At 37.4% G+C, this 27,687-nt stretch overlaps 1 protein-coding gene across 1 annotated transcript in view; it reads left to right on the top strand.

Moving 5' to 3' along the window:
* Positions 1-27,687, top strand: part of KATNBL1 (katanin regulatory subunit B1 like 1) — a 53,767-nt gene that overhangs the window by 17,389 nt on the left and 8,691 nt on the right. The window contains exons 2-4 of the mRNA XM_018054502.1: positions 20,278-20,408; positions 21,322-21,362; positions 22,756-23,035. Of these exons, the coding sequence (XP_017909991.1) occupies positions 20,292-20,408; positions 21,322-21,362; positions 22,756-23,035 (438 nt within the window). The 5' untranslated portion in view covers positions 20,278-20,291. The remainder of the gene's footprint in view (positions 1-20,277; positions 20,409-21,321; positions 21,363-22,755; positions 23,036-27,687) is intronic.

The following is a 27,687-nucleotide window of genomic DNA, read 5'->3' as shown; positions in this document are numbered from 1 at the left end:
GGATAGACTGGATGAAGGCAAGTGGTTCAACAACTTTGTCAAATTTAGTGTGGGCTAGAAAACTAAAGACAAAAAAAAAAGAAGAAAACTAAAGATAAGTAAAGTAAAACTGTAACAGTTTAGGATTTTGCACTGGTGATGCTTTGTATCAATGAGTTCTTGGGCCACTTTAAAGAAATCCAAAGTAGAAGTCACAGATGATGAGTATGCATTATTTTTAGATTTTTAAATTTAAATGTCTAAGGTATGTGTATACATCTGTCACTTTCTGTTTTTGTGAATTCTCAAAATGATTTTTTAAATGATCAGCCACCACTCCCTCTCACATTATAGGAAAGGATTCTTACTATATATTTCAAGAGCTCTAAAACCATATTTTTCAGCCCAGTAATATGCTTATCCAAAGGAAATAATCAGATATGTACAAATACTTAATGTATACAGATGTTCATCAAGTATTTTCTGTAATAGCAAAACTAAAAACAAACAGTATCCATGTGATAAAATATATATTAATTTAAATAATTTCCAAGAAGACTTTTTAATATTTAGTAAAAATATATATTAATGACAAAATACAACATATAAAACTAACTGCATAAGAAAAAACCCACCAGAATATTATTTGGTGGTTGAATTATTGGTATTAAAATAAAATTTTTAATTTTAATATGTTTTAAACTAAGTAACATTTGCATGAAATGCAAAATTTAGTATAAAGGGAATATAAAGTAAAAACTTTTCTCAGCTGGCCCCTACCTGTGCAGTTCACCTCTGTAGAAGCATTCAGTGTTTCATGGAATATTGTAAAGTGAGAGATAATTCTTATCAGTGTTTATTTCTTTTTTTTTTTTTTTTTTTTTTTTTTTCTTTTTATGCAGCAGGCTTCATTTGCTCCCAAATCCAGGATTGTGGAGGGAGGGACAGTTGTTTTTGTTTCTATCTCCTCCCACCCCACCCGACTTTCACAGTGTTATTTTCATTTATTTATTTATTTTTAATTAAAGGACAGGATTACTCCTGAGACAAAGCTGACTGTGTCTATAGTCAATAAAGGAGTACCACCTCTAGCCCAAAGAACAAGATCATACCATTTTAACTGTGTCTTGGAGAACATTGCAGTATATATAGCCCACATATTAAGCTTTGCTTATTGAATCACTAGTTCTTATAACATAAAAGTTTAATCACATAGAAAAATAGAAAGGATAGTGGTATGACCATCTCAGTTACCCAGGTTCAGCAGTTACTAACATTTCTCGTTTCACTGATTTTCTCTTTCTCTTTGCAAATCCTATACATCATCTCTTTTCATGGTATGATGTATAAATCTCTGAAAGACTCATTTTAAAAAAAGATGTATGTCTTATTCTCATATACTGTTGGGAATGTAAAATAGTGTAAAAAAGATTGATGATTTTGTTATAAAGTTAAACAATACCTTCCATAATAGCTTTTCCATTCCGTAGGTCTTTTCCCAAGAGAAATGAAAGTATCTGTTCATCCTAAGACTTGTACATGACTATTCATAGCAATTTTATTAGTAATAGCCAAAACTGGAAACAATCCAAATCGCTATTAGCAGATAAATGGATAAACAAATTGTGGATATCCATACTGCTCTGCAATAAAAAAGAATAGACTATGTATATATAGCATGGATTATTCTCAAAATAATTATGTTGAATGAAAGAAACTATCTCCTTCCAAAAAAGAATATATACTGTATGAGTCTGTTTACATAAATTCTAGAAAATGTAAAATAGCTTATAGTGACAGAAAGCAGATCTAGTGGTTGGGGACAGATTAAAAAGGAACAGAGGAAATTTTTGAAGGTGAAAGATAGATATGGTTTAATGGCTGTATATGTGTGTACACTTTTATTTTTTAAAAACTTTTTATTTAAAAATGTTTGACTGCGCTGGGTCTTAGCTGTGTGTGGATTCTCTCTGGTTGCGGTGGCTTCTCTTGTTGCAGAGCATGGGCTCTAGAGTGTGTGGGCTCAGTAGTTGTGGCGCACGGGCCTAGTTGCCCCATGGCATGTGGGATCTCCTTGGACACAAGCCCGTGTCCCCTATATTGGCAGACAAATTCGTTTACACTGAACCACCAGGGAAATCCCATACATACACTTTATTTTTTTACTTTTTTTAAATTTTATTTTTATTTTTATTTTTTTTAATTTTAAAATCTTTAATTCTTACATGTGTTCCCAAACATGAACCCCCCTCCCACCTCCCTCCTAATAACATCTCTCTGGGTCATCCCCATGCACCAGCCCCAAGCATGCTGTATCCTGCGTCAGACATAGACTGGCGATTCGATTCTTACATGATAGTATACATACACTTTAAATGTGTGAAGTTTGAAAGCCAAAGTGTAGTTGCTCAGTCGTGTCTGACTCTTTCTGACCCCATGGACTGTAGCCTGCCAGGCTCCTCTGTCCGTGGAATTCTCCAGGCAAGAATACTGGAGTGGGTTGCCATGCCCTTCTCTAAGGGACCAAACCTGGGTCTCCTGCATTGCAGGCAGATTCTTTACCATCTGAGCCATGTTACTTATACTTTAGAGTTATAAACAATTACCCTTAACATCACATATCCAGTTGATATTCAAATTTCCCTGATTCTTACACATCTTAACAGTTTTTTAAAAGTAGGACAGATGTATTTCGTTGATACAGCCTCTCTTAATATGCAGATTCCTCCTCTTTTTTTCCTTGCAAAGTATTTGTTGAGGAAACTGAGTTTTGTGCCCTAAAAAATTTCTGTATTCTGGATATTTTATAATTCCATCCTTAAAGTGCTTACTGAGTTCCTCTCTGTATTTCCTCTAAACTGGTAGTTGGTAACAGATGATTAAGGCTTGCACTCAGATTAATTATGGTTAGGTTTTTTGACAAGAATACTTAATAGTAGTGTTTTGTAATATTTCTTGTTGTATGTATCAACGTCATTGGGACGTCAGGAGGCATATAATGTTTGGTTGCCTCCTTCTTTGTAATGATAAAGTTGATTAGTGATTTGGATATTGTCAACCTGATTTATCAATTGTGAAGTTTTCCATCAGCTTCTGAATCTTTTTTTGCTTTCTATTCATGTTCAAATTGAATAACCATTTTTGAAGGAGAACTGACAATACAGAAATAGGGAAAGCCCTCGATACTGATTTTTGAGTTCGTAAGTTTAGTTTGTTTTTACGATGGTTCATTAATTAGGAGCTTTCCTTCATTTCATTTTCACAATTTCTTGTTTTTCTTTAGGACTCAGATCTAGTGTAACCTGAGACATATTTCTGTGTATTTCACTGTCCCTCACATTAGATGTGCTGCCTACTGCTTTTTTTTTTTTTCCAGTCTGTACTATTTTTATTTTATAGCTCTTAATTGTTTTATATTTATTGGCTTTCTTTCCCACCAGGCTATGAACTTCTTGAGAAATAAGGTGTATACTTTTTTTTTTTTTTTGGCCACACAGTATGTGGGATCTTAGTTCTCAGGATCAGACCCTCACCCCTTGCAAAGGAAGCATGGAGTCTTAACCACTGGACTGCCAGGGAAGTCCAGGCAAGTCATCAGTCTTGACACATAGTAGGTTCTCAGTAAATGCATGTTGAATTGAATACATAGCTTACTTGTCTTTAATTATTTTAAAAATCAACCTTAAAAAACTATATACTTTGATCATGATGATACTAATACGCTCCCTGTTGCTCTGTTGAGTTTGGATGGTCTTGTACACTGATGTAAATGAGGGTGTTGAAGTCCCCTGCTGCACTGTCAGGTTCTCCCTTTATGTCTATTAGTATTTGCTTTATATATTTACATCCTCCTATGTATGCAGGTTTTCTAATTTTGGGGGGAGTCAAGCAGGTAAATACACAAACATTTTCACTTTAATAGAAGGGTAAAATGAGGCTCAGGTATTTCCAAGTGTCTGGGTGAGCGGGAAAGCTAGGAGGGTGAACATGGGTCTGTTTGACCTAATCTTTTAGCTACACTTGCCTTTAAGGTGGAATGAATCTTTAAATTTTCACCCAGATGGCGAGTTGTAATTCCTACTGCATGATGAGCAGAAAGATTTCTAGACAGCTGAGTGTGGCAGGAGGTGCCTGGAGGCCTTTGCAGGTTAAGATTTTAACTTCCTTTGGCCTCCAAGTGAGGGTAGTCACCTTGCATCATTGCACAGGGAAGGCATCGAGGGCATCTTGTGTCCTCAGGGGTGGATACAGCCCACATGGATGAGTAGAATATAGAGAAAGCCAGAAGGGCAGGCCTCAGTAATCACCTGTCAAAACAGATATATATTCCAGATGCTTTGAAGAATGTTTCTGGAACCTCTAGGCCTGAAGTGTGGACCTCAGTTTCTTGGCAAAAAAAGAATGGATGTGAGCCCAGTGAGCCTTATTTCTCAGTTCCAACAAGCGAGTTCTGAGTATCCAAGGAGCCTAGCGAAAAGCTCTTAATGACATGTGCTCTGCACCCCAGTTTTTTCAAGTCAGGTTATTGAGATATTATTTATGTGGTCTTCAACATATGCACAGATGTATAAATACTACCACAGTCAGGATATAGAGCATGTCCCTCACCATGAAAAGTACCCTCTTATCCCTTTTTAGCAACATCTCCCTTCTTCCAGACTTTGGCAAAAAATTGATATGTTTGTTTCCCTGTAATTTTGCTTTTTCTAGGAGGTCAAAAATGAAGTATAGTATGTAGCCTTTTGAATGTCTCATTTAGCATAATGCATTTGAAACTTACTCATACATCATGTTTTTCAATAATTTGTCCCTTTTTTATTAGAGAGTAGTTGATACAGAAAATAAATCTAAAAGACTAAACATTTTAACTGGGCCAAGATGAGGATGACCATACATCCTAATTTGCTTGGGATGGTTTATGCCTCTTGACCCAGAATAATTTTTAGTAGTATTTTCTTTTATTCTGAAATGTGTCCTGGTTTGGATGATAAGTTGTATGGTTGTTGTAAACTGAGTGACAAGATATGGTCAGATTTGCCTTCCAAAATACCAGAGTCATATATATTTACGCTTAACATGAATATGAGTGATAATAGCAGTAATAACTTGCATGTAATCTTATTTTGAACTTTGCAACAGTCTTATTTTGTGTTTGAGAAAACTGATTGAGAATAGAATTAATTTTGATCTGTAGATCATGAGATTGAAAGTGGTTAAAATGTGCATTGTCTCTCTATGCATTCACCCTTAATAACTCTTATTAGTTGAGACACAGTTTAGTGTACTGGTTAAGGTGGAGGCAGTGGTGGCAGAGTGCCTGAGCTCTAGTCCTAACTCTCACTGCTTTTTTGCCATTTCACAAATTGTATAAGCTTTCTGTCCTTCAGTTTTCTACACTGTAGAAAGGGTGTACTATGATGTAACTACAGTGCCTATGGCTAGCATGTTGTAAGCTTTTGATAAAGGGTGCTATTATTTTTAATTATATTACCATTATTTCATTAACACTATTGTGATGAAACCTCCCTCCCTCAACAGAAAACCTCCCTTTCCCCCATGTAAAAAATATAGTAAGGAATATTTTGCTCAGCTTTCCTTATAATTAAAAAAGTTATTAATCTCTAATAGTATCATTATGATGGTTATATATAATACTATTATTATGATTATGGAGGCCTTCAATATTTAGATAAATAGTTTAGTCTTGATGTAGTAAATCAATTCTACAAAGTCTTCCTTGGGACATCAGCATCTTTCAAATTTTATATGTATTGGTCAAAATTTTAAATTTTTTTAAGAAGTAGGATGGTGGCTGAGTTTGGGAATCAGTTAAATAAAATTATGCAGGGTCCCTCAGAGCCTTTTTAGTGTATTTTAACTAATTTCCAAGCAGTAATTTAACATCTAACATATCTAAACTTATGTAAACAGAGTAAAATAGTCCCTAAAATCTATGTGGATACTCTAAACATAATTTGGGAAATTTGTAGTAAACAGTAGGAAATTTTTAGAGATTTAGGGATTTTACCAACATCATAGCTTGCAAAGACTGATTTGTAGGGACTGGAAGAGACTGAAGGCAAGAAAATCAAATAATCCATACAGTAAGTAGTCTTGAAGTGATTGGGCTAGTGTTCTGACAGTGGAAAATGAAAGGGCCAGATGGATGCATGAAATACTTTGAAGAAAGATTCAAGAAGACATCATGATTGGGACCTCCCTGACAGTCCAGTGGTCAGGACTCCGTGCTTCTGCTGTAAGGCCTTGCCTCCAACCCCTGCTCTGGAAACTGAGAGCCTGCATACTAAAGAGTGACCAGAAAAAAGAGAAAAAACGACTTAGTGATTGATTCAAAGGAGGGAGCGAGGAGGCAAGATAACTCCTAGGTTTCTAGTCTGAGAGACGGTTCATGCTAGTAATTTAATATTTGGTAGCTAGGAGGGGAGCCATTTGGCCCACCATTGGAAGCGAGCAAAGAGGTTTGTTCTAGGTGTGTTGACTTGGACCTACCAACAGTAGATCAGGAAGTCAAATACATAGACGTTAGAGGAGAGTCTGGACCTATGGAAAAAACTGAAGCTATGAAAGCATATATTTTCCAATTTTAGTGTAGAGAGAAGGGAGTTGATAAAGGAAAAGGTGTCAGAAAGGAGTAAGGGAACAAGGAGAATCAAGGTAGTGCTGTGTCCTGTGAACAGGAAGATTGAGGGTCTGAGGGTGAAGTGATGGAAAAGCTGATGGTGGTGATGAAGAGCGAGCAAAGTCTGTGGAGCTGGCTGGGCTGACCTCAGTGGGCCTCATCGGTGGTCCAGAAGGCTCCCTTATAGCTTCAAGTAACCTTGAAGGTACAGTTGTTTTTGTTTTTTCTGATAAGAGGGTGGAATAAAAGCAAGGTTATAAAGGGTTAAAGAGAAAATGGAAACTAAAAAGCCCTCATTGTAGAAATTTGGCAGGAAAGAGAGGTAGAGAAAGAGTCTAGAAGTTGATAGGGGAAACCTGAGCAAGTTTGAAAGCAGAAGAGAAGAATCAGTTCAAAGGGAGACACTGAAGATAAAAAAGTGTGTGTGGGAGCAAAGTCCTAAGTGAAGTGAGAAGGCAAGAACTAAGAAAGTTGGATGGAGTTGCCCTAATTTTGGAAATGTTAAATTCCTATGAAATGTTACCTCTTTGTGTTGACATGTACACCTTTCTCACTTTTTTACTATAAGCTAGTTATATAATTTAGCTGCTTTTTTATAAGACTTCTTTTTATAACCTCATTAAGTTAGAATATTATTCAAACTGAAAATAGTTCATATTCATAGTAGAAAATAGAGAAATGTGTAAATGAAGGGAAAAAACTTACCTGTAATTCTACCAGCATAAATAACTTCTGTTAATATTTTGATAGAGCTCTTTTGAATGTATTGATTCTATACATATAGCTTTTGAAAAACCAGAATTATACTGTACTTTTAATTTTCTATCCTGCCTTTTATAATACTGTTGTTTTTTATTATTCTTCCACTTCACAAGACATTATTTGAAAATAGTGTTTTTAATATTCAGTACTAAGTGAAGTGAAGTTGCTCAGTCGTGTCCGACTCTTTGTGACCCCAGGGCCTATAGCCTACCAGACTCCTCCGTCCATGGGATTTTCCAGGCAAGAATACTGGAGTGGGTTGCCATTTCCTTCTCCAGGAGATCTTCCTGATGCAGGAATTGAACCTGGATCTCCCGCATTGTAGGCAGATGCTTTACTGTCTGAGCCACCAGGGAAGTAACTGATCCCATTTTAGTCAATTTTGGCATTCTCAATTCCTTTTTTATCACTTTGTTTTTTAACCTGATCCAAATTCCATTATTTGACTTAAGATACCAAAGGATTTATTTAGAGTCTGATAACTGAATTTAGGAGGGAACAATCAGCATCTCCAGGCCCTGAAGACTGCCCCATAAAATCTCAACTTACCTTCTGTTCCTCTCTCCTGCACTGAAATTCTTGAGGGAAAAAGTCCATGTTCATTTTCTTTTTCATTTTTGTGTGGCATCTGTCTCTTGGGGAAACCTGTGATTTGTCTTTAAGCCCTTTAAACTCCCTAATGGGCCCTGGAAGAGAGAAAAAAGGTTGCCCTTACAGGATAAGGGAAGGGAAGGCTCCATTATGGTTTATGTTCGTTCGTCGCTCTCTTGTCATCTCCTCAGAAAAATTGGCACTCTCGTCTTATTTGACTATTCAGGATTGAAAACGGTGACTCTATTGTAGCTGGGGATGAATTGGATTCAGTTAGTGAAATCAAAGATACGGTGAATAGCATAGATTCTGCGCCCTCCATTCTGCCACTAGCTGGCTAAGTGCCTTTTGGCAAGTTACTTGATCTCTCTAGGTGGAAAAAAAATATTAATCTGAAGCTTTAAATTTGAAAGCCTCTTTATATCTAACTAGTATACAATAGTGGTGAGTTTTAAGCCTCAAGACTCTGAGGGAATACAATTCACGATCTTTGTGATGAGAGTGATTATATGGTGGTGATTGAAGGAGAATCACTGATACCAGGAATAATTATTATCGTAACTCTGTGTACACCTATGCAAAGTTTTCAAGATGAGGAATGAAATTGCCTAGTTAAGTTGCACAGTTAAACACAGCGCAAATAATTGATATGCTGTAGCATACCGATGTAAAAAGAAAGCTTAGTTCATTTGATCTTGAGCTGTAACTTATTGGAGACAAAAGTCCAGACATGTTTCATTTATGTATGATGAGCTTTTCTCATTGTTGTGAGTAGATGAGAAGTATCTAAGTAATATTTAAAATTATTTAGTCTTTTGATTTCAGGAATTCATCCCTTCAGCTTCTTCTACAATGCCACTCATTTTTCTACCTTCTCAAGAAAATACCCATAAGCAATCACTTTATTGTGTTGATTTAAGAAAACATGCTCCCCTGTATCCAAATTCAGAATAGTTATCTCTTTGCTTTTATTCTCTTAAGGCCTGTTTCCTTTTATTCTTTTTTCATTAAAGAGTGTCCTTTCCAATTTCTAACCACTGCTTTCGACTACTCTTAGTCCTACTTCAGATTATTCTCTTTGCCTGTATTATCAAATGGAGCTTAGGAAACACCTAGAAACCTCAATAAGTGCTTTTAGCTATTTGAATAACACTGTTAAATGCTATTGGGGGAAAGGATAATCCTGTGTTATAGCCCAGGAAAGTTCAGTTCAGTTGCTCAGTCGTGTCTTAACTCTTTGCAACCCCATGGACTGTTGCATGCCAGGCTTCCCTGTCCATCACCAACTCCTGAAGCTTGCTCAAACTCACATCCATCAAGTCGGTGATGCCATCCAACCATCTCATCCTCTGCCATCCCCTTCTCCTCCTGCCTTCAATCTTTCCCAGCATCAGGGTATTTTCTGATGAGTCAGTTCTTCGTATCAGGTGGCCAAAGTATTGGAGTTTCAGCTTCAGCATCAGTCCTTCCAACGAATGTTCAGGACTGATCTCCTTTAGAATGGACTGATTGGATCTCCTTGCAAGGGACTCTCAAGAGTCTTCTCCAACACCACAGTTCAAAAGCATCAAATCTTCGAGGCTCAACTTTCTTTATAGTCCAACTCTCACATCCATACATGACTATTGGAAAAATCATAGCTTTGACTAGATGGACCTCTTTTGGCAAAGTAATGTCTCTCTCTTTTAATATACTGTCTAGGTTGGTTCCCTGGTGACTCAGAGGTTAAAGCGTCTGCCTGCAATGAGGGAGACCTGGGTTCGATCCTGGGTCGGGAAGATCCCCTGGAGAAGGAAATGGTAACCCACTCCAGTATTCCTGCCTGGAGAATCCCATGGACGGAGGAGCCTGGTGGGCTGCAGTCCACGGGGTCGCAAAGAGTCGGACATGACTGAGCGACTTCACTCACTCACTCACTCACAGATTGGTCATAGCTTTTCTTTCAAGGAGCAAGCATCTTTTAATTTCATGGCTATAGTCACCATCTAATTTTGGAGTCCCCCAAAATAAAGTCTCTCACTGTTTCCATTGTGTTCCCACATATTTGCCATGAAGTGATGGGACCAGATGCCATGATTTAGCTTTCTGAATGTTGAGTTTTAAGTCAACTTTTTCACTCTCCTTGCTGCTAAGTCGCTTCAGTGGTGTCCGACTCTGTGCGACCCCAGAGACGGCAGCCCACCAGGCTCCCCTGTCCCTGGGACTCTCCAGGCGAGAACACTGGAGTGGGTTGCCATTTCACTTTCATTAAGAAGCTCTTTAGTTCTTCACTTTCTGCCATAAGGGTGGTGTCATTTGTGTATATGAAGTTATTAATATTTCTCCCAGCAAACTTTATTCCAGCTTGCACTTCATCCAGCCTGGCATTTCACGTAATGTACTCTGCATAGAAGTTAAGTAGACAGGGTAACAATATACAACCTTGACATACTCCTTTTCCAGTTTGAACCAGTCTGTTGTTCCATGTCCAGTTCTAACTGTTGCTTCTTGATCTGCATACAGGTTTCTCAGGAGGCAGGTCAGGTGGTCTGGTATTCCCATCTCTTTAAGAATTTTCCACAGTATGTTGTGATCCACGTAGTCAAAGGCTTTGGCATAGTCAATAAAGCAGAAGTAGATGTTTTTCTGGAACTCTCTTGCTTTTTTGATGATCCAAGAGATGTTGGCAATTTGATCTCTGGTTCCTCTGCGTTTTCTAAATCCACCCTGAACATCTGGACGTTCACGGTTCACATACTGTTGAAACCTGGCTTGGAGAATTTTGAACTTTACTTTGCTAACATGTGAGATGAGAGCAATTGTGCAGTAGTTTGAACATTTTTGCCATTGCCTTTCTTTGGGATTGGATTGACCTTTTCTGGTCCTGTGGCCACTGCTGAGTTTTCCACATTTGCTGGCATATTGAGTGCAGTACTTTCACAGAATCATCTTTTAGGATTTGAAATAGCTCAACTGGAATTCCATCACCTCCACTAGCTTTGTTTGTATTGATGCTTCCTAAGGCCCACTTGTTCAGACTCCAGGATGTCTGCTCTAGGTGAGTGATTCCACCATCGTGGTTATCTTGGTCATGAAGATCTTTTTTGTATAGTTATTCTGTGTATTCTTATCACCTCTTCTTAATATCTTCTGCTTCTGTTAGGTCCATACCATTTCTGTCCTTCATTGTGTCCATCTTTGCATGAAATGTTCCTTTGGTATCTCTGATTTTCTTGAAAAGTTCTCTAGGCATTCCCATTCTATTTTTTCCCTCTATTTCTTTGCATTGATCACTGAGAAAGGCTTTCTCTCTCCTTGCTACTCTTTGGAACTTTGCATTCAAATGGTTATATCTTTCCTTTTCTCCTTTGCCTTTTGCTTCTTTTCTTTTCTCAGCTATTTGTAAGGCCTCCTCAGACAACCATTTTGCCTTTTTGCGTTTCTTTTCCATGGGGATGGTCTTGATCATTTACTACCAAATAAATGCGTATGACACAAAGCAAAATGGAATGTATAGTGTAAAGATTCTTTGTAATGAGATTTTATTATTACAATGTTGATAATTTGTTTTCTTTTTTTTAAACTTAAGTATAATTTATATACCGTAAAATTTACCTGTTTTAAATGTACAGTTCACTATTTATAAGTACATACAGAATTATGTAGTTACCAACCCAAATCTAATTTTAGAATATCTCCATTGCCCACCAGAGACCCCTGTGCCCATTTGTAGTTATTTCCACTCCCAATCCAGCCCTAGGCAACCACTAATCTACTTTCTGTCTCTACAGATGTTACTTTTATGGACATTTCATATAAATGGAATCATGTAATATATAGTCTTTTGTGTTTGCCTTCTTTCACTTAGCCCAAGGTTCATACATATTGTGACATGTATTAGTATTTCATTTCTTTTTTGTTACTAAGTAATGTTCCAGACATACTACTTTTTGTTTTCCCTGTCCACCAGTTGATAGTCATTTGGGTCATTTCCACTTTTTGGCTGTTCTGAATAATGTTGTATGTCCATTTTTGTGTGGACATAAACTTTCATTCCTCATGAGTATGTATGTATGTAGGAGTGAAATTTCTGGGTCATACAGTAACTCTAGGGCTTCGCTAGTGGCTCAGAGGTAAAGAGTCTGCCTACAGTGCAGGAGACGCAGGAGATACGGGTTTGATCCTTGGTCAGGAAGATCCCTTAGAGGAGGAAATGGCAACCCACTCCAGTTGTCTTGCCTAGGAATTCCCATGGCCAGAGGACAGAAAGCAAAGAGGAACTAAAGAGCCTGTTGATGAGGGTGAAGGAGGAGAGTGAAAGAGCAGCCTTAAAACTAAGTATTAAAAAAACTAAGATCATGGCATCCGGCCCCATTACTTCATGGCAAATAGAGGGGAAAAGGTGGAAGTAGTGACAGCTTTCCTTTTCTTGGGCTCTAAGATCACTGCAGATGGTGACTGCTGCCATGAAATCGGAAGACAGTTGCTTCTTGGCAGGGAAGCTAAGACACACTTAGAGTGTTGAAAAGCAGAAGTGTTACTCGGATGACAAACGTTTGTATAGTCGAAGCTGTGGTCTTCCCAGTGGTCACGTATGGTTGTGAAGGATGCACCGTAAAGAAGGTGGAGGGCTGAAGAATTGATGCTTTTGAACTGTGGTGCTGGAGAAGACTCTTGAGAGTCCCTTAGACAGCAGGGGTGTCAAACCAGTCAATCTTAAGAGAAATCAACCCTGAATACTTTTTTGGAAGGACTGATGCTGAAGCTGAAACTCCAGTATTTTGGTCTTCTGATGCAAACAGCTGACTCATGGAAAAGTCCCTGATGCTGGGAAAGATGGAGGGCAGAAACAGAAGAGGGCATCAGAGGATGAAATGGCTGGATGGCATCATCGATGCAATGGACACGAACTTGGGCAAACTTCAGGAGATGATGAGGGACAGGGAGGCCTGGCATGTTGAAGGGGTCCATGAGGTTGCAGAGTCAGACACGACTGGGCGACTGAAGAACAAACAATGAAAAACTTTGATTTCTCACAAGTGAATGTGTAGATGTGAAATTGCTGGGTCATACAGTAACTCCAGGGCTTCCCCGGGGGCTCAGTGGCAGAGAATCCACCTGTCGTGCAGAAGACGCAGGAGACAGAGGTTCGATCCCTGGGTTAGGGAGATCCATTGGAGGAGGAAATGGCAACCCACTCCAGTATTCTTGCCTAGGAAATTCCATGGATAGAAGAGCCTGGAGGGCTACAGTCCATGGGGTCCCAAAGAGTCAGACACAACTTAACGATTAAACTATAACATGGTAAATCTATATTCAACATTTTAGGAAACTGTCAAACTGTACCTTTTTACACTCCCACAGTACTGTGTGGAAATGCCAGTTTCTCCATATCCCTGTCAACATGTGCTATTGGTTGTCATTTTTGTTACAGCCATACAAGTGGTTGTGATGCAGTTTCTCATTGTGGCTTTTTGTGTGTTTGTTTTTTTAATTTAATTTTTATTGGAGTATCGTTGCTTTACAATGTTGTGTTGGTTTTCTCTGTACAACAAAGTGGATCAACTAAATATATATGTACACACATAGATATATTCCCTGTCTTTTGGGTTTCCTTCCCATTCAGGCCACCACTGAAGATTGAATTGAGTTCCCTGTGCTACACAGTAGGTTCTCATTAGTTAATCTAATTTATACAGAGTATCAGTAGTGTATGTATGTCAATCCCAGTCTCCCATTTCATCCCACTCCTCCCCTTTCCCCTTAGTTATCCTTATATTTATTACTCCAGCTTACCACTTCTGTGTTTAAACCTGACTGACTTGAAACCTGATCCCATCCTCTGGCTCCATGTTTTTATCTGGCTCCATGTTTTTTCTTTTAGCTGAAAGAAACTTATTTCCTAGTGCAGAGGGAAGACAATTTGTCTAACATTAGAACCTCCTATGTTGGTGACCAGAATATTCTGCCTGATTAAGAAAGACTGGTAAACAGTTTTGAGATCTTGAATTAAAAAGTACTAATTATATTTCCCATTTCAAATATCTGCTGTTTCTCCTTTTCTTGCCTTTCTATGAATTATTTGAACACATTTTAAACATTACATCTTGATTTATCTATATTATTTTTTAGTGTATTTCTTGATATAGCAGTAGCGGTAGCTTCTAGCAAATAGTTCTAGGTATTATGTTACACATCTGTATTTTATCATAATCTGCTTGAGTGAAATGCGGGAACTTTACCTCCCTTTATGTCCCTTTGTCTTTCCCTACAACAACATAATTGTCTTAAAACATTCCACTACATGTATTTTGAACCACATCAAATAGTATTATAATTTTTGTTTCAACCATCAAACATAATTTAATGTATCATTTTCATTTTATCCCCCTGTTCTAAGATTCCTTCTTTAATTTCCCTTTATCTGATACTGTCTTGGTTTCTCCTTCACCCCTGAAGGATATTTCTCCCACACAGGAAATTCTGGCTGACAGTTCTTTCTTTTAGCACTTGACACATGTGCCACTGCCTTGTGACTCTGCCCCAGTTCTCTCCATCTCTTCTCTACTGAGCCCCAGGTATAGTAAGTCAGTTCCATGTATGTGAGGGCTCCTCCCTGCAGTCTGCAGACCTGATCCAGTTGCTCTGCACTTCTGGTGCACAGCCTTCATCATGGGATCTTTCTTCATAACCACCGTGAGAATGGTTCTCGTCATTTTCCCCTGCTGGCTCTCCATTTCTTGTATTTCTAATTTTTTCCTATAACTTCTCAGATTGGTACAGGAAGAATTCGTTTTTGGAACTTTGAGTTTCTGAATATTTTTTTTCTTTCCACATTTGCACTCAGGTGATGTTTAGTCAGGATATAAAAATTTAAGCTTCCTAAGAATTTTGAAGGTATTGTTGTATGTCTTTACCATTTGTGTGTGCCTTGCTTTGGGTTTGGTAGGGGGTGCTAATTTGTCCGTTGTTCTCTGGCTTTCCTGGCGTCTGAAATGACAGCGGTGTGCCTTGCAGGTCTGTTTCCATCTGCAGTGCCGACCGTTAGTGTGTGCTTGCAATGTGAGAATTCATGTTCTTCAACCATCAACAGTTTTCAGTTATTTCTTTGATTTCCTCTTTGGGTTTTTTCTGTATTCTTTCTGAAATTCTATTTATTTGGGTGTTGGTGTCTATAAGCTAATCTGGGTTTTTTGTGTGTGCATATATATATATATATATATATAAATCTTTTTAGCCTAAGTTCTGGGAGATACCCTCAACTTCTTTTCCAACTTCTGAGTTTTTCTGCCAGCTGAATTACTACATCCTATTTTTTATTTCCAAGAGTCTGTCAGTTTGTTTTTTTTCTCATTTGTGTTTCATGGATGCAGTTTGTTCTTATCTCGTGAGGATTTTTTTGAAAGTTGGGTTTATGGAGGTATTTTGCATGCAGCAGAGATTTATCCTAATTACCACCATAATCAAGATATAAAACAGTTCTTTGGGGACTTTGACCATCACTAATGTATTTTTAGGAGTTGTTTGTGTGTGTTTTCCTCTGGGACTAACTAGAGTTCCCAAAGAAACATCTCCTATACTCTTCTCTGGAGTATTTAAGCCTGGCTGCAAGCCTCTGTGAAGCAAGTAGTAGGAAGTTAGAGGTCTTAACATTTAATATATAAACTTTCGCTTGATCCCCCTGTTTAGAATATGTTCCTCTCACCCTCATTTGTGCCTGATGTTTCCTATCGCACAGACTGTTTTAGATTTTCCATATGGTAAAGCTCCAGACTGTTACTGGAATGGGGAAGGAGATCTAGGACCCTGTGTCTTAAATGGATATTCATTCATTGTATTTGTTTCCAAGTGCACCTCTATCCCTCTTCTTAAGGCCCTCAGTATTGCCAGTTTCTAAACCTTTGGAGGATTCTGCTTTTCCTCTTTCCTCACTGCTGCTTTAGGGTTTGGCTTTCTCAGATCTGCTAAGTTTCTTATCCCTAAAGCTTTGCGTTTCCAAAATGTTGTTGCCATCACCTCATCTTCTGTTCTTTGTCCTTTTGGCGATTATGCCTTTAAATCTTCCTACTGTCATTGTAACAGGATTTCAGAGAAAGGTAAATGTAATTGCATGTGTTCAGTCCATCATCTTTAAAAGTCCCCTCACAAAAAAAGAAAAATACCCTGTGGCCAAGACCCTTTACCGTCTTGGTTCTGCCTGTCTCTCCAGCCTCACTTACCACCTCACTGCAGCTCACCCCCAGCCTAAGCTCTAGTCACATGCATCTACTTAAGAGACTGCCAAGCAAGTCACGTTGCTCATGCCTTTCTGTGCTGCACGTGCCATTTTCTCAGTGTGCTACTTGCCCTGGAAGACTCTCCTCAGTGGAGCTTTGCTGACTTGCATGGGTGCCCCTCTGTCAATGTGCTTATTGTAATACTGCAGTCATTTATTTGCTTTAATAAAAGTCTCCTACTAGAGGTTCCTGAACTTGAGGGCACAAGTGGGTGGGCTGTCCATGAATTAGCAGCAGGAAATTTTAGAATACCTTGAAATTGATCACAGAATTTCATGTGTTTGTACATATTTTTGGAAAATTCAGTTCAACTAAATCAAATTTTTTTTAACTAAAATTGTGCATTGGAAATACCTGTGGGGCTTCCTAAATGTATACTTTCTTTGGCCTTTTTTTCCTGATACCTGCTGAGTTATAGGCTGAAATTAGGGTCCAGGGGAACTCCGTGGTGGCCCAGTGGTTAACAACTCCATGACTTCACTGCTGAAGGCCCAAGTTCTATTCCTGGTTGAGGATCTAAGATCTCACCAGCTATGCAGTGTGGCCATTAAATAAACAGTAGTTTTCATGAAATTAGGCCCAAAAAGATGTATTTTCAAAAAGTTTCCTAAATGATTCTCTAGAACAAGATCTCCATCTGGCCTGGCATATAGTGAATACTCAGTAAATCTATAAAGAAAGGATGAGGGAGAAGCTTGGATTTCAGGCCATGATCTGAAATAAATTTGCTGTGTGAAACTTGAGTGCAAATGGGAAAATTACTAATTTACTCTGTTACATAAATGGAAATAAAAACAACTCAGTCGTGTCCAACTCTTTGCAGCCCCATGTCCTAGCCCACCAGGTTCCTCCATCCATGGAATTTTCCATCCATGAATTCTGGAGTGGGTTGCCATTTGGGACTTCAGGGGATCTTCCCAACCCAGGGATCAAACCTGCATCTCTTGCATTTCCTGCATTGGCAGATGGATTCTTCACCACTAGCACCAACTGGAAAGCCCCTACATAAATGAAGTCACAGCATTTTTTCCGCCCTTTGAATATAATTGGAGGAGTAACAAGGTGTGGGTTATTTTTTTCAAAAGTGGAAGAAAACTCTAGAGAGCTAGTTACATGAATGAAAGAAAAATTTAAAATTTGATATAAAACAACACAGATATATATAATCCAATTTGGGGTCCCCTGACTGCTTATGGTTGTATATTACCCAGTGATTTGATTCCAGAAATTTAGACTTGAATGTGTTTGAACGTCAAGATACCTGACCTGATTTCATAAAATTAGACCTGATTTCATAAAATTTAAATTTAATACATGGCTTGTGATTAGGAAAATGGGAAGAGTGACATGTTGTGTTGTCAAAAGTACATGCCATATTATTGTAACTGTTTGCAATTTAAGAAGGAGAAGAGAATTTTAATTTTCTGGAATGCCCTTCCTCATGCTTCCCTCTGTAAGGCTTTAAAAAATGTTTAACTTAAAACTACATTCATACCTCAGAGATAACTGCAGATTTGGTTTCAGACCACCTTAATATAGCAAGTCACACACATTTTTTGGTTTTCTAATGTATATGAAAGTTATGTTTACACTATACTACATGTAGTCCATTAAGTGTACAATAACACTATGTCAAAAAAAAATGTACATGCCTTAACTTGAAAATTCTTTATTGCTGATAATTCCCTGGTGGTCCAGTGATTAGGACTTTGTGCTTCCACTGTATGGGGCATGGGTTCCATACCCAGACGGGGAACATAAGAGTTTGCAAGTTGTGCAATTTGGTCAAAAAAATAAAATAAAAATACTTTAAAGCTAAAAAAATGCTAACCATCATTGGAGCCTTCGACAAGTCATAATCTCTTAGCTGGTGGAAGTTCTTGTCTCAACGTTGATGGCTGCTAACTGATCAGGGAGGTGGATCCTGAAGGTTGGAGTGGCTGTGACAATTTCCTAAATAAGACAGCAGTGAAATTTGCCACACTGGTTAACTCTTCCCTTCACAGTTTCTCTGGCTTGCAGTGCTGTTTCATAGTACTTTACCCACAGCTGAACTTCTTTCAAAATTGGTGTCAGTCCTCTCAAATCCTGCCACTGCTTTATCAACTAAGTTTGTGCAGTATTCTAAATTATTTTGTGTCGTTTCAACAGTTTCCGCAGCATCTTCACGAAGAATTGATTCCATCTCAAGGACCTGCTTTCTTTGCTCATCCAGAAAAAGCAGCCCCTCATCTGTTTTATCGTGAAATTGTAACAGTCCAGTCACATCTTCCAGCTCCACTTCTAATTTCAGTCCTTCAGCTATTTCCACCACATCTGTAGTTACTTCCTCTACTGAAGTCTTGAATCCCTCAAAGTTGTCCATTAGGGTTGGAATCAACTCTTCCAAAATCCTGTTATTGTTGATATATTGACTTCCCATGAATCAAAAATATTTTGTAATGGCGTCTAGAATGGTCAATCTGTTCCTGAAGGTTTTCAGTTTACTCTGCTGTGGAGCCTTCCAAAATATACTTTTTAAGTCATTATACTTGAAAGTCAGAATTGCTTCATGACCCACGGACAATTGCAGAATGGATGTTGTGTTAGCAGGCATGAGGACAACATGAATCTCCTTGTACATCTCCATCAGAGCTCTTGGGTGACCAGGTGCATTGTGGATAAGCAGTAATATTTTGAAAGAGGTCTTTTTTTTTTTTTCCTGAGCAGTCGGTCTCAACAGTGGGCTTATAAATTTCAGTAAACCATGTTGTAAACAGATGTGCTTTCATCTAGGCTTTTTTGTTTCACTTAGCACAGGTAGAGTTGATTTAGCATAGTTCTTAAGGGCCCTAGGATTTGGGGGATGGTAAATGAGCATTGTCTTCAGCTTAAAGTCATCAGGCACGTTAGCCCCTAACGAGACAGCCAAACTGTCCTTTGAAATTTTGAAGATAAGCTTTGACTTCTCTCCTAGCTATGAAAGTCCTAGATGGCATCTTCTTCCAACAGAAAACTGTTTCATCTCCATAAAAAAATCTGTCATTTAGTATAGCCACCTTCATTAATTAGCTAGATCCTTCTGGCTAACTTGCTGTAGTTCTACATCAGCACTTACTGCTTCGCCTTGCACTTCTGTGTCAGAGAGATGGCTTTTTCCCTTAAACCTCATGAATTAACCTCTGCTAGCTTCAGACTTTTCTTTTGGATGTTTTACCTCTCAGCATTTAAAGAATTAAAAAGAGTTAGGGCCCTGCTCTGGAATAGGTTTTGGCCTAAAGGAATATTGTGGCTAGTTTGAACTTCTGTCCAGGTCACTAAAACTTTTTCATATCAGCAATGAGGCTGTTTCACTTTACCATTCATGTGTTCACTGGAATGACACTTTTAATTTCCTTCAAGAACTTTTCTTTTGTATTCACAACTTGACTGGTGTACATGGCCTGGCTTTTAGTCTTCTTACCTTTTGACATGCCTTCCTTAAGGACTATGGTTTATCATTTCTAGCTTTTGATTTAAGGGGAGAGACTTGTGACTCTTCCTTTCACTTGAACACTTAGAGGTCATGGTTCATTAACCAATTTCATTGTTGTTGTGCCTTAGGGAATAGGGAAAGAGATGGGACTTGCTGGTCAGTGGAGCAGTCAGAACACACACATTTATCAGTTAAGTACATCACCTTGTGTGGACACATCTTGTTGCTCAAAAACAATTATAGTGGTAGCATCAAAGAGCCGTAATCACAGAACCTTGTAACAGATACACTAATGGAGAGGTATGAAATAGTGTGCGAATTACCAAAATGTTACATAGACACGAACTTAACAGAGTGCTCTTGGACAAATGGTGCCAGTGGACTTCCTTGATGCCAGGTTCCCACAGACTTTGAATTCGTTTAAAAAAAAAAATCTGTGAAGTGCAATAAGTTGAGGTATGCCTTTATGTCCTCTGCTGTACTTGTAAGCCTCTTTTATGCAGCGTAGAGCTGTTGTATGTTTATGTGTGCTAAGGAAAAAATTAGGCTCATTTGCTTTTTGTATTTTCTGTTTATTATTTTTATTTTTTGTCTAGGTATTTAAGAGATTATGGCATCTGAAACCCACAATGTTAAAAAACGCAACTTTTGTAATAATACTGAGGATCATTCCATTGATCTTCCTAGAAAAAGGATCTCTAATTTCACTAATAAGAACATGAAGGAGGTAAGTCCGTGGTTTCTAGAATTAAGACAGTATCTCAGTCTGTTTAGATAGCCACAACATTATACCAGAGACTGGATGGCTCATAAACAACAGAAATTTATTTCTCGTGGTTTTAGGGGCTGAGAAGTCCAAGATCATGGCCATAGCAGAGTTGGTATCTAATAAGTGTCTACTTCCTGATTCATAGATAGCTGTCATCTACCTCCTCACATGGTGGAAGGAGAAAGAGAGAGACTTCTCTACTCTCTTTTATAAGGACACAAATCCTGTTCATGGGGTTTTACCCTCATGAGCTAATCACCTCCTGAAAGCCCTCCCTCTTAATACCGTCACTCTGGGAAGAGGGTGGTTTAGGGTTTGAACATAAGAACTTCAGGGAAACATAGTCATTCAGTTTGATACAGTTTAAACAGTTAAGTCTATGGGTAGTTCTGAGTAAATGGGAGGGTGATAGTTTTGCTTAATCTGCCAAAATTAGGTAGAATTAATAAAAAATTGAAATCTGTTTATATTCCAAAATCTAAAAACTTTTTGCCACTATATTGTTTTGATATGATACAATTTAAATATTTCAGTTTAATTTTAGAGGAATCACAGAAGTGCTTTTTGTTCACCATTGCAAGGCTCGTTAGCACTGATATAATTTCTTAAAACCATATTAAAATTCAACCCATTTATTTAACACCCTGCCTATCTAATATATGACTAGTAGCATGGAAACTAGTCAGATAGATATGTTGCATTGTCAAAAATACCTACAGTGTTGTTGTAAGTAATAATTGAAAGTACAGCATCAATACAGTAAATAGCTTTATCTGAAAAGTTTAACTTGAATTTCAGACTTGTTGACATCAATCACAAAGTTTACATAGCTTCATTAAATATGCTACAACTCTCTACTTGTGTTTTTCAGGTTAAGAAATCTCCAAAACAGTTGGCTGCTTACATAACTAGGTAAGAACTTCTTTGAAATTTGTGGGAAACAGCAAATATTGAAAGCTGGATAAGAGTGAAAATAGGAGGAAAAAAATGCTGTGTTTTAGTATGATAATTTATTGTCAAGCAACTCCTTTGTGCCAAACACTGTGCTAAACATATCAGTATAAGATAGGTACGTACCATTACACTAAACAGGTGATGAGTTTAAAAAAAAAAAAAAAAAAGATTTTGGCTTTCTTTAGGGTTATACACCCAGAAGGTGGTAAAGACGGCATTTACTTTCAGGTCTGCTGAACTCCAAAGGCACTTTCCATAAAACCACTGTTTTTCAAAGTATAATCTGGGACCCTGGAGGTCCCTAAAACCCTTTCAAGGAGTTTATGACATCAAAACTATCTTCATAACAGTGCATATGTGTTAAGTCACTTCAGTCATGTCCCTATGACTCCTTGTGACCCTATGGAGTATCACTTGCCAGGCTCCTCTGTCCATGGGATTCTTCAGGCAAGAGTACTGGAGTGGGTTGCCATTTCCTCCTCCAGGGAAAAATACTAAGACATTATTAACCTTCATTTTCACTCTGTTCCAAGTGTACAGTAGAGTTTTCCAGAGGCTGCATGATATAAGATATTGAATGCAGAAAGAGATATGAGGATCCAGCTGTTATCTGTTAAACCAGATATTAGAGATTTTGCACAAATGCAGAACAGTGCCATTCTTCTCACTATATTTTTTGTTTTAGAAAATAAGGGATTTTTAAAAATATTCTATATAATATGTAATGAGTTTATCATTTTTTAATCAACAAATTTTATGTTTTAATTTCTGATTCATCAAATATCAGTAGATACTGCTCACAAAAATTTTTTTTGAGACCTCAGTAATTTGAGTGCAAAGCATCCTGAGGCCAAAATGTTTGAGTGCCACTCTATTAAACCATGAGATGTGCTCTCTATTGTTTTATCTTATTCAAACAAATTAAATATATTTCAGCTTAATCAAAATAAGTGTTCTCTTTTATATTAAAGTATATGTTCAGACTTGCATGATTCAAACTTGCATAATTATTGTGTCACCATGTTAGAAAAAGATTAGGTAAATAGAAATTGTTTTAATTTTCATACTTCATGAATGCCTTGTAACATTATATTTTAAAAGCATCTAGTTATTATGATGCTTCCTTTTCTTTTGGTACAAAGTATCATCCTTTTCATTGCTTTCCAGATAGTTTGTAATTTCCCTTTTATTTTTCTCTTCAATTTAAGACTTAAGATTTTTTTTAATTATTCTGCTTCTAATTTTAGTAGATAGTGATCACAGAATGTGGCCTACTAAGTCTGTCTCTTAAAAACTTTTAAAGCTTTTCATATGATTCTTTATCATTTAAGAAAATCAATTCTTTTTACAGAACAGTTGGACAAGCTGTGAAAAGCCCAGATAAACTACGTAAGGTGATCTATAGAAGAAAGAAAGTTCATCATCCTATTCAAAATCCTTGTTACAGAAAAAAGCAGTCCCCTAAAAGTGGGGGCTGTGTCATGGCAAATAAAGAAAATGAACTGGCTTGTGCAGGCCACCTCCCTGAAAAATTACGGCATGAGAGTCGAACATATTTGATTAACTCCAGTGATTCTGGTTCTTCACAGACAGAAAGCCCATCATCAAAATACAGTGGCTTTTTTTCTGAAGTAAGTCATTTATATAAACTTAACTTTTTTTTTCATTATTGACTTTTTCCTTCCTATGGTCTACTAGTAAAATAATTCACTGTTTATTGGATTCAGACTATTTGAGAGATTTTAACTCCCTGCAACAGTTTTCTAGATTAACCAAATTTGAATCTGTTGTTTATTCCTTTTTTCTAAGTTAGGGATATCTGAGATGAGATGAAATGAAATGATTGACAAGCTGCTATAAATTTCCAGAATGGTAAGTTAGCCAGTAGAGATTTAAAGAAAGGGAAGAGATCAGAAATCTTGCATAAAAAGTAGGCCACAGAGCCAGTTATCCAGGCACATTTTGCTGGGCTGTCAAAATTGCCATTGGAAACTTTGTTTAGTTCTTCTGGCTCAGGCAAAGTTAGTTGTTTGAACAGGCTTATGGGAATTGTTTTGGGTAATAGAAATGTTCTAAAACTGGACTGTGGTGATGGTTGCACAACTCTATGCATAAATTTATTTAAAATCTTTGAATTACTTACTTTCAATATGTGAGTTTTATGGTATGTAAATTATAACTCAGGAAAACAAATTTTTTTAAAATGGTCATTTGAAAGAATGATGAAAAATTTATAAACACATAAGTTTAAAATAATTATTACATTTATTGTATATGTTGTAGAAAATAAACCTAAAGGAAACAATTATCCATAAACTCAATATCTATAGATAACAGTGTTAAATTTTTGATGTATCTTTTCATATTATACATATGGTACGATAACTTGGTTTTTATGTGTCATTTTTAATATTTTTCCATGTAATTAGATAACATTTGTACAGTTTTCCGTTCCAGTTTTACTGGGATATAATTGACATACAGCATTGGGTATACACTTAATTATGTGAGTTAAATATGTCATGAAGTGATCACCACATTAAGTTTAGCAAACATTCATCATGTATAGATACGAAATTTTAGAAATGGAAAAAGAATTTTTTTCCTTGTGATGAGATCTCAAGATTTGCTCCCTTAAAAGCATTTATATATAACACACAGCAGTGCTCATTGTAGTTGCCAAATCATACATTACATTGCTAGTACTTGGAGCTAGAAGTTTGTACCTTTGACTGTCTTCATGCAGTTCCCCCTCAACCACTCATGCATGCCTCTGAGAAATCTAATCTTTTTCTGTGAGTTTATTTCTTTATGAGTTCAGTTCAGTTGCTCAGTCATGTCGGACTCTTTGCGACCCCATGGACCCCAAAGGAGAGAAAAGGACCTCAGGGAGACCCCAGGCCTCCCTGTCCATCACCAACTCCCGGAGTTTACCCAAACTCATGTCCATTGAGTTGGTGATGCCATCCAACCATCTCATCCTCTCTTGTTCCCTTCTCCTGCCTTCAATCCGTCCCAGCATCAGGGTCTTTTCAAATGAGTCAGCTCTTCGCATCAGGTGGCCAAAGTACTGGAGTTTCAGCTTCAACATCAGTCCTTCCAGTGAACACCCAGGACTGATCTCCTTTAGGATGGACTGGTTGGATCTCCTTGCAGTCCAAGGGACTCTCAAGAGTCTTCTCCAACACCACAGTTTGAAAGCATCAATTCTTCGGCACTCAGCTTTCTTTATAGTCCAACTCTCACATTCGTACATGACTACTGGAAAAACCATAGCCTTGACTAGATGGACCTTTGTTGGTAAAGTAATGTCTCTGCTTTTGAATATGTTGTCTAGGTTTGTCATAACTTTCCTTCCAAGGAGTAAGCGTCTTTTAATTTCATGGCTGAAGTCACCATCTGCAGTGATTTTGGAGCCCAAAAACAAAGTCTGACACTGTTTCCCCATCTATTTCCCATGAAGTGATGGGACCAGATGCCAAGATCTTCGTTTTCTGAATGTTGAGCTTTAGGCCAACTTTTTCACTCTCCACTTTCACTTTCATCAAGAGGCTCTTTAATTCTTCACTTATTGCCATAAGGGTGGTGTCATCTGCATATCTGAGGTGATTGATATTTCTCCTAGCAATCTTGATTCCAGCTTGTGCTTCATCCAGCCCAGCGTTTCTCATGATGTACTCTGGCATATAAGTTAAATAAGCAGGGTGACAATATATAGCCTTGATGTACTCCTTTTCCTATTTGGAACCAGTCTGTTTGTTGTTCCATGTCTAGTTCTAACTGTTGCTTCCTGACCTGCATACAGATTTCTCAAGAGACAGGTCAGGTGGTCTGGTATTCCCATCTCTTTCAGAAATGGGAATTTATGAGTTTATGCATTTGTTTTATATATAATAGACATACAACGCTATGTTCATGATATATAACGTCGTGGTTTGATATTGCTGTATATGTTGAAATGATCACCACAGTAAGTCTGGTTATCATCTGTCACCATACAAAGATATTGCTGACTGGGCCACCACGGAAGCCCAGTTAATGGATACATATCATTATAGTGCATGAATGTACCTTAATTTCTTAAACTGTGATTTGGTAAACTTAGTATTGTTGTCTCTGACATGACAGTTTGAAAAACATTTTTTGTGGCATACAAGCAAAAAACCTTTATATTAAATCATCATAAGTATGTAGATGAATAAAAATGAGCATCATGTGTAGGATGATAATTACAAGTAAACAATGTGAAAGAACAGTAAAAAAGTGTTACTAAAACCATAATAAAATGATAACAAAAAATGTTATGTTATTCCATTGGTCAGTGAAAATGTTCTTGTAAAAATAAGATCCTGGTGTAATAGAAAGTTAGTAATGCTAGGAGAGGTGAAGTGTCTATAGTATCTGTGAGAAAAGAGCAAGCAAGGAGAATTTGACTTAGTAATGAATTTTCATGAGCCCTGGAGAAACAGGTGGTACCTAAACCTTAGTGTTAAAATTGAGAATCACTGTCATATTAATTCATTCACAAATATTTATTTGATGGCTCCCTGCTATGCAGTGTATTCTGAGGCTCTGAGAAACAGATTGGTGGGTGAAAAACAGACACTGCCCCTTCTTTCATGTAGTTACAGAAGTGATGAAACCAACACAGATTAGAAAACCAAAGAAACTACATACCCTGAAGAAAAAGAACATGTGTAACTATATGATCCAAAAATATTGCCTAGATTGGGACCTGCATTGGATCCTCAATTGAACTGAGGCAGTAAACATTCTTAGTGAAAATACCTTTGTGTGTGTGTGTGTGTGAAAATGCCTTTAAAAAAAAAAAAAAAAGCTTCAGTTGTACATCTGTATTAGTGCCACATTTTTTTTAGTGTGGCATATTTAAAGGCCTCCCTTTTACTTAGCTCCCATTTTGACTACTCTCCACAAACCTTCATTAACCCTGTGCTTAACTAATAGGTTTATTAGTTGCTCTTTTGTTGTTTCAGACTTTTTTTCCTGATTGGCTAGTGCCTTCTCTGAAAACCTAAATTTAAAAGTGATGCTATATTATTTGTCAAAGTTCAAATATACACAACCTTTTCATCCAACAGGTGCACTCCTAGGTATATACCCAAAAGAATTGAAAAGTCCACACAGATACTTATCAGGTACTCATAACACTTTTTAATAGGCCCAAGTGGAAACTATCCTGACTCTGGATAAATAAAATCTCATAGGCCATATAATAGAATATTATTTGATCATTAAAAAGGAGTAAAATCCCAATATATGCTACACTCTATATAAATCTTGAAAACATCTGTATGAAAGAAGCCACACATTAAAGAAGGTCATATATTATATGATTCAGTTTATGTGAATCATCCCAATTAGGTACAGCTTAGTTGGTAAAGAATCTGCCTGCAATGCAGGAGACCCCGGGTTGATTCCCAGGTTGGGAAGATTTACTGGAGAAGGGATAGGGTACCCACTCCACTATTCTTGAGCTTCCCTGCTGGCTCAGCTGGTAAAGCATCCACCTGGAATGTGGGAGACCTGGGTTCGATCCCTGGGTTAGGAAGATCCCCCGGAAAAGGGAAAGGCTACCCATTCCAGTATTCTGGCCTAGAGAATTCCATGGACTGTATAGTCCATGGGGTTGCAAGGGGTTAGACACAACTGAGCGACTTTCACTTTCATAGAGACACAAAACAGACTAATAGCTGTGAATAGCTGGAGAGAGGGGAGGATGGAGTCCAGGGTTTCTTTTGGAAGTGATGAGAAGGTTCTAAAATCCATTATGGTGGTGCTTGCACAACTCTGTGAATGTGCTAAAAATTACTGAGTTGTGCATTTCAAATGGGTAACTTTATGTTATATGAATTGTGTCTTAATCTGTTATTGAAAAAAAAATTGGATCTAGCTATTCCAGCTCTAAAATTAATCCTATGGAACCTTTTGTACAAGTGTACATATTTACATACATAAGGTGTTCATTGATGCAGTTTTAGTAGGGAGATAGCAGAATCAGTCAAAAATTGTGGTTCATAAAGACTGGCCAATATGTAATTGTTTCTTAAAAATGAGACTGATTTATGTGTTGTTGTTTTTTTCCTTCAAAAAGTGTTTTAATTTCGCATTTTGATACATGCTACATCTGGAGTTTAAGTTTTTTTATGTTAGGAAGTAGTGTCAACATTCATTGTTTTCCAAATGGATATTCAATTTATCTGATCTATTAAAAATTTTTTTTATTATATTTATGTGATGTGTGTCATAAATGGTTAATTGTATA

Source organism: Capra hircus, chromosome 10 (assembly GCF_001704415.2).
Source record: "Capra hircus breed San Clemente chromosome 10, ASM170441v1, whole genome shotgun sequence".
Classification (NCBI taxonomy): Eukaryota; Metazoa; Chordata; class Mammalia; order Artiodactyla; family Bovidae; genus Capra; species Capra hircus.
The sequence above is the reverse complement of the archived record's forward strand: the minus strand, read 5'-3'. Positions and strand labels throughout refer to the sequence as shown.